This window comes from Rhagoletis pomonella, unplaced genomic scaffold, assembly GCF_013731165.1.
Source record: "Rhagoletis pomonella isolate Grant_MI unplaced genomic scaffold, Rhpom_1.0 Rhpom_scaffold_00007, whole genome shotgun sequence".
Lineage (NCBI taxonomy): Eukaryota > Metazoa > Arthropoda > Insecta > Diptera > Tephritidae > Rhagoletis > Rhagoletis pomonella.
Window position 1 is genome coordinate 30,272,248 of NW_023458561.1, and position 8,576 is coordinate 30,280,823.

The window sequence follows — 8,576 nt, forward strand, 5'->3', positions numbered from 1 at the left end:
ACTGAGCAGTGTTGGTGACAATGAATTGTGAGCCACAAGTTGCGCTTTGTGGGTCTCAATTGTTGGGTTAGTACATTTTGGCCACATCACGCGAACAGTCGTGCAGCTACGCTTCGTTACGAAAGCTTCAAGCGCTGTGGTAGCGGTAAAACTGGATTTGATTTTCTAAAAAATTGTGCCATAGCGAAAGAAAGACGAAACTAAACACCGACTAAACGAACCAGCCAAACAGCTAATGAACTAACATTAGCATAAAATTCCATTTAGATTGGTCAAGAATTTAAGGCGAAAGTTGGAGGTTTGAGTGATAGCTGCAATGCAGTAATTAAAGTGGTAGCAGATACAGGCGAATTTTTTATTATAACTACATATTTGATGTAGTTTACTAGTGTACGGGAATGCGTACAACATCAACAAAGTGCAATTCTAATCCCTGCTCCCTTAAGTTACATTACGGGAATATAAATAAGAATATTAGACCCACTATTAGCGATCATTTTACGCCACTCCTCGCATATACTTCACTCAGCTAGCCTTAACACAATATAACTGAAAAAATGTTACGTTCCTTCCGTTCTTTTTACGGCAAAATAATAATTTTTGCGCTGGTGGCTCTCTGCTTTATACTTTACATTAAAGTGCTGCAGGTGGAGGACACGTTAAGCGCAACACAGCAGCAAAATGCAAAATTCAAAGACAACCCCGAGGAAAACGATGTACTACCCAAAGATGATCAGGCTGACCGCGGAGTACATATCAATCCACGACATCGAGTACTTGAGCGTCAGGAAGATAATGAAATTCTAAAAAAACCAAAACAAACCTCGCGTCACAGTGAACCACCATATGAGCTAAGTATACGTTTGGATTTGGAAAAGCAAAATTCGGCGTTAGGTGCGCTTGGCACGGCAGCGCACTTGAGCGGTGAAGCAGCAAGACGTGGCGAGGAGATTTACAAAAAGATATCGCTGAATGAAGAACTCAGCGAACGGTTGCCTTATAATCGAACTTTGGCTGACTCGCGGCATCCTGCATGTTTGAAACATACTTTTGATGTGCCAACTTTACCTAGCACTAGTGTTATTATAATTTTCTTCAATGAACCATACTCTGTATTGGTACGTACGGTGCACAGTACTTTGAATACCTGCAACGAAAAAGTGCTCAAGGAAATAATTTTGGTCGATGATGGTAGCACGAATGAAGAACTGCATGGCAAGTTGGATTATTATATCAGCTCGAGAATACCAAATGGAAAGGTACAAGTGCTGCGATTGAAGAATCGGTAAGTCGAAGACTTGTGTGATATTATCATGAAAACTTATATTTTGATATAGGAGCAAGATAAATTTAAAATTAGGTTTAGGTATTCGTTTTTCTTTCCTCGTTTATATTCAACGAAAGGCAACTTCGCTTAAGTCTAAACGATGCACCGAAAATCCGATAAGGCCAAAAATTAGACGAAATACTTGAATCAAGATCGACTCCTTCTGATTCGCATGGAGACATGCTTTGCTTTAATTACGCAAAATGTTGCTGTAAAATTTTTAAAAAGGGACTTAGCAACTTTTGACTCTACATATATCCATGTTTCTTAAATCTACCGAACTTAAAAGGTTTGATGGTTAAGAAATAAATTCCGAAAAGCAATGACCACATATTTCATTTGGAAATGGAGTGCAATGTATGTATGCTTATATAGACATATAAATCACGAAAACTATATTTTCCTTCATTCATTAGGTCAAGCTACTCATAAACTCTACTAAAAATTGCTCTTTGCTCTATACGACAGAGTAATAAACGATGCTCAAAAGCAAAAAACGATTACATGGTTATTTGCGCAACGAATATCCAAAAATGATTGCAAAAATCTCATTGAGGCTGCAACAATATTGATGCGCAACTTGCTTCGCTTGCACTTTTTTCTATTCGAACTTTGGCAACTAAAAAATTCATGGTTTACAACTCATAAATTATTCGGCATCTTCGCTAGCTCAATAGATTGCATCTTGAAAGGTCAATAAGCCTGTACATATAAAAACATAGTTTGGCCTAAATGCCATTTGTCAATTCTCAGAGCGCTGAAGACTTTGTGCTTTAAACTTGCTCTACAGCTGAGCATCGATATACATACGTATCTACATATATACCTACAGACAAACATACATCGACATCGTTGCTGTATTCTTCACTCATCATGCTGTATTTAAACACATCAAATAGTAATCATTTTCACTATTCGAACCTAAATTCGATTAACGTGCGATGTGCCAAACTTCTTACCATACGTTTGATTCGCTCTTCATGCTTTACTAGTCCAAGCAACTTTTCTATTTGCATATATCTATACTTGCCGATACCGGTGTAAATGAATGTGCATAGTTTAGTGTGGCTTGTAGCTGGCGGTTGCTTAACATCTTTTTTTCCATTTGGTGTGTCTGCTTTTAATTTGAATACTTGATGCTGCGGAGGCTGAATCCAGCCTCTGGGTGTTGTATCATTTGTTTTGCTTTGTAAACGACATTGCACGCAACGGCGAGCACTTTACACACTTATGCATATTCATATACATACTACAAATACGTATGTAGGAGAGCAGGAAATCTTATTCGCGTATATAGTTATTTTTATATTTTTTAGATCATATTTAGTATTTTATTACCAATAATTATAATACTTGCAGTAAAAATAAACTGCATATGTACAAACGTACACACATATAATGCAGGAAAAAAAATGATATGTGCATATGTAGTAGTTGTAGTTGATCTAGCAAGTTCAGCTGCCCACTTCTGAACGGTTGGTTATCTTAGCTGGACCACCTCCGCGTTATTTCAATAAGTTATTTGATATTTTATTTGCAATAATTAGTAACTAAATCTCTTTCTATCTCCACCCTCTTTTAGCCTTGGTTTGATACGCGCCCGTTTGGCTGGTGCGCGCATTGCTACCGGTGATGTGTTAATCTTCCTGGACGCGCATTGTGAAGCGAATATTGGCTGGTGTGAGCCACTTTTGCAGCGTATCAAAGAGTCACGCACCAGTGTGCTGGTGCCGATTATTGATGTAATCGATTCAAAAGATTTTCAATACAGCACGAACGGCTATAAGTCGTTTCAGGTTGGCGGTTTTGAATGGTCCGGTCATTTTGATTGGATTGAGGTGTCAGACCGTGAGAAGAAGCGTCAATTACGTGACTGTAATCAACCGCGTCAAATATGTCCTGCATACAGTCCGACTATGGCCGGAGGTTTATTCGCCATTGATCGGCGTTACTTTTGGGAGAGTGGCAGTTATGATGAACAGGTGAGTATTTGGGAGAGAAGAATTAGACCATTGGGGATCTCCCAATTAAATCATATAATTAAGTAATATGTCATTCAACAGTTGAATATCGTTTGAAAGGTCGGATTGGGTTAGTTTTGATAATTATTCTTCGATAAGAAAAGGTTCAGTTGTTTCTATTTTTATAAACAACATTTTATTTAATTGAAAAAGGAACTGCTTCGAATTTTGTAGGCTTTTTGAAAACCTTGAATTAAATTCTCTAACACTAAAATTTTTCATGTTCGCTGGCCAGTAATTGTTATTTAAACATTACTAAATATAAACTAGCGATATGAATTGACGATATACATATGTAAATTTACGATATATACATTTACATTTAGCAAAAATGCGATTTTCAAGCTGTTGTTATTGTAACAGCTTAAGAATTCTTCATGGAGCTCTTGGGGGAATGACTCCAGTTACGTAGATTCGACTGTCGTTGTTTTTGTACTAAATGTTTTCTACTTTCCTTGATTGCAGATGGATGGCTGGGGTGGCGAAAATCTGGAAATGTCCTTTAGAATTTGGCAATGCGGTGGCACCATTGAAACGATACCCTGTTCGCGAGTGGGTCACGTTTTTCGAGACTTTCATCCATACCAGTAAGTACAAATGAATTAACGGTAATATAAATGGGCGAGTGTATGGAGGTGTCACTTAGAAAGCTTCAGGTTTGTTGCCAGGGCCACGTGAAATATAAATTATACTAAAAGCCTAACTTGTTTATTAATCAGTACACAAATTCTCTAAAAAGTTTTTTGAATGCTGCTAGAGTGATAGTTTTTGATCTGGATCATTCCGGTTGCGTAGAACGGACTTCGTGGTAACGTCTGAATTATCTAAACGTACCAGAACTTTGAACTAGAAATAGTGGGAACTGACAGAGATCTATCTAAGGCTAAAAGCACTATGGCTGCTTTTAGCTATGCATGCATTAAAGTTCGTCACACGTGATAAACAGGGTGTCCGAATAGAACTAGTTCGTCCCAAGTACTTTTTTATTGTATAATGAAACTACTGGGGTCTTCTACATAGAAGTTAAGTTGAGTTCATTTAAGAATACTAAAATTTTTGTATGGGGAATCGACTATAGAATTTATTTAAAATACTGTTTCTTAATGTTTTGTTTACTACTTATTATAAGTCGAAGTGGTTCTGATTTCCGCATGAAGAAGTTCAGCGAAGGTTTTTGCACCCACTTGCATGTTTTTGAAGTTATATATGCTAAAAAAAGGTATTGTTTTCAGGCTTTTTGTTCAGGAGTACAAAGTAATTTGCGAGTGTAAAATGTATCCGTACAATTTTTCCTTTCACTTACATGTGTACATATGTATAACATTTTAATATACATATAATATCATATTCGGTTTAAGTAAATTTATTTCTTGCCGGCAGCCTATATATGTAACAAAAGAGGCCAAGCTTGTATTTAATGTTTAAACAAGTGTATCCATTCTGTTTCAGGGCTCTTCAACTCGATTGCCTTTCTTTATTCCAATAATTACGACATACATACATATATATATTCACTTGTGTTTATTCCCAGTAGAACTTGGGAGCATCGTACGATTGCTCGGTGAGTACTCCCTTGGGAGTATACGAATACTCCCCATTGCTCCCTATGCTTCTGTGTATAAGCATGTAATTTTGTATACTCCCTTTAACATTGGATGTCCTAGGAGGGGGAGTAACCCCTTTTACCTCCTAAACGAGCAATCGGGGAGCACACACAGAATTATCATCCCACAAACCTCCTAATAAAGCAATACGGGAGTACTCCCATAGTTACCTCCCAGAAACCTCCCAAAAAGACAACAAGGGAGTGCACATAGAAAACATCCCATATTCCTCCCGAACGAGCAATAAAGGAGCGCTCCCATTAGAGACATCCCGAAAACCTCCTGTAGGAGTAATAAGAGAGCAATGATAACGAATATTTTACATTAGCCAAATGGATTTTGCTATTTATTAAATTTTTTTATTTAACTTTTTAATCACATGCATTTGTGCAATATTACAAGATCTTAAAAATAAAGCATAAATGATACGTCTTACATAATTGCTTAATTTTAGAAATATATTGCAGAGAAATCATATGAAATTAAAACATAATAATAACAAAACGGTAAGATAAGATTTGAATTATATGCACCTATATGCACATATAAGTATGTACTCCTATATGATTTCCTGGGTGTCAAGGATGCTTGCCAGTTCAGGAATCCACCAAGCGGGGAAATTGTGAAGGTGACTTTGCTTATCTGACATCTTTGTCACCCATGCGATGTTTAAAGCCGGGGGTCACACTTAAATGCTGACACTAATTTGCGCAATCTGAAAAGTATTTAAGGGTGCATTTACAAGTAATACAATACATACTTAATATATTTAAACAAAAATTGAAGTGCATACCAACGGACTTTTATTAAAATCTGTGTGCTATCCAAATTAAATTATTGTGTGCTCCTTATGCTTCTATAAGAAATATTTTCTGTTGTTTTTTTTTGTATGATAAATTTTTTCGAAAACACAAATTTCTTTTGGGCGAGAGGCGTATTGCTCTCCTATCAATCAAAAAGAATACTCTTGGATTTATCGCTTAGGAGACATCACTTTTTGCTCCTAAGCGAGTAATAACGGAGTACAAAACCGACAAATCTCGCTTATTGCTCCCAAATCATGCCTCAGGGAGCATTCTTTAATTGCTCGCTTAGGAGATCTCTCATTAAGCTCCTAAGCGAGCAATACAGGAGTACAAAACCGAGAAATCTCGTTTACTGCTCCCAAATCATGCCTCAGGGAGCAATATTTCGTCGCTCGCTTAGGAGATCTCTTATTTGACTCCTAAACGAGTAATAAAGGAGTACAAAACCGACAAATCTCTCTTATTGCTCAGAAATCAGGTTAAGGGGAGTACTCTTTTATTCCTCACATAGGGAGATCTCCCTTCAAGTTCTAGTGGGTTGTACAAACTTTTTTTTTTTATATTATCATACTTTAGAGCGCTTATTGTTCACTTCATTTTCACTTCCAGATTCCCGAATGATCGCGATACACACGGCATCAACACCGCACGCATGGCGCTCGTCTGGATGGATGAATATGTCAATCTCTTCTTTCTCAATCGGCCCGATTTGAAATTCCACCCCGATATTGGCGATGTGACGCATCGTGTAATGCTACGTAAGAAATTACGTTGCAAAAGTTTCGATTGGTATTTGAAAAATATTTATCCAGAGAAATTTATACCCACCAAAAATGTAATAGCGTATGGTCGCATACGTGCCGTTAGCAAAGACTTGTGTGTAGACGATTTGTCGCAAAATAATGAGAAGCCCTACAATTTGGGTATATTCTGGTGTGCCAAAACAGTGACAAAATCACAATTTTTTACGCTCACCAAGTCACATGTACTACGAAATGAGTTAGGTTGCGCCACAGTGCCGCATAGTGATGGGGATGCGCGTGTCGTGAAGATGGTGACGTGCATGGATAACGATGATTACAATGAGCAATGGGACTATGAAGATGAACATTTGATGCATGTAAACACCGGCTTGTGCTTGGATCATAAGGAATTGCGTAGTTCAGATGAGATACAAGTGACGCGCTGTGATAGTGAGAGCGAAACACAGCGCTGGACCATACAGCATGGTAAATTGCTGTGAAAGCGGCAGCGAGTGTCAGCAGAGTAGGTGGAGAGAAGTCAAAAGTTTTTATTATGTATTACTTTAAAACTAAAATCAAAGCCATTGTGTAAATATTGCAAACAAAACATACAGATGCATATGCACAAATCTACTTATATATTATACATATGCTTACATATATATGTACATATATGTATGTACCATACGGAGTGTACAGTTTTTCTGACTACTCCTTGTACCATAGCTAGGGGATTTACTAAATATGTAAATTATTTTGATACGCAAAAATATTGTATGCTAACATTACGAATGTATGTATGACGCGAATTATGTAACGAAAGCGAATATGTGTAATTACGTGAAACTAAGCATTCCTCATTGAGACCCGTTTGCTGTTTGCGCCAGTATAAAAAAAAGTAATTATTTTACATTCATACGTTACAACTAAATTTAAATATGTTGTTAATTACTGAGCCGTGTAGTTAGTTGAAATATATTTAAATGTAATTTGCTTTTTTAATCTTGGCATAAGATTACCGGACGATTTAGCGAGAAGAGTGTTTATATATTTACATATATCTACATACTTACATATGTTTATACCTACGTACATATGTACATATATGGTTTTTTTTTACTGCAAGTCAAATCACATATGTATGTACATGTTTTATTTTATTTTTTGACTTTCTTCATTAAGTTAATCGGCTTTATCTAGAATTCCATGTGAAAAAATATTCCCAAAATTATGAAGTAAAAGCAAAACAAACCTTCAAAATTTGGCTTTGTTTTACTTCAAATTCATGGGAACAATTTCTTCCCATGTGATTCGCGATTAAGCTGGGTATTTGCAAATTAGCACTATGCTAATATGTACATACGTAGTTACTAAACTCGAATAATGACAATAACTCATTTAATTATGACAGCGTAACATATTTATGTATTTTTTTTTTTGTATTTTAGAAACTAGTTGGACGTTATGTGCTTAAAAAATCCTTATCATTGTAAAGTTAGAAATAATTATATACAGACATAATTTGCATTTACCTCCATACTTATACATACATACATATATTTTATAAGTAGCAGTTTATCTGTGGTCACAAGCAATAGCCGCCTAAGTCGACTCAAGAAAGAGTGGAGTTATATATGCTATTGTATTTTTCAACCACTCTTCCATGCGTATATGAAATCCCCATCTCGCCAGCTAGCCTACTTATAAAGTTATAGGCGAAAATATTTTGGTTTCCCCATAAGGCTAACATTACAATCCAAATGTTTAAAACGTTTTTTCTCGAATTAAAGTTTTTCGACTTTGGCGGTTATTGCTTATGACCACAGATACATATAATATTTAAAATTCATATTTTATATTGAGTTGTATCTAACTTCATACTATGAATATAAAATTATTGCATAGAGTATTCGTTTTTATACAGATTTACAGATTTACATATGCACATATCTATGTGAGGCCATGAGAGCTCGTGTAGACATTTTGAAAAAAGTAAAGTAAAGCAGATTATTTTCCATAGTTTTCTTCTGGCATGCGAGCGTAACCCTGAAAGTTACCGGATACGACGGTGGTTT

The 8,576-nt window shown here is 36.2% G+C and overlaps 1 protein-coding gene across 1 annotated transcript; it reads left to right on the forward strand.

Moving 5' to 3' along the window:
- The first annotated feature begins 6 nt into the window (after window positions 1–6).
- LOC118742571 (polypeptide N-acetylgalactosaminyltransferase 1) lies at window positions 7–7,585 on the forward strand. The gene is made up of 4 exons (XM_036474741.1): window positions 7–1,285; window positions 2,910–3,309; window positions 3,814–3,935; window positions 6,368–7,585. Exons 1-4 carry the CDS (start codon window positions 558–560, stop codon window positions 6,999–7,001), a joined length of 1,884 nt encoding a protein of 627 aa, XP_036330634.1. The 5' UTR covers window positions 7–557; the 3' UTR covers window positions 7,002–7,585.
- The last annotated feature ends 991 nt before the right edge of the window (window positions 7,586–8,576 follow it).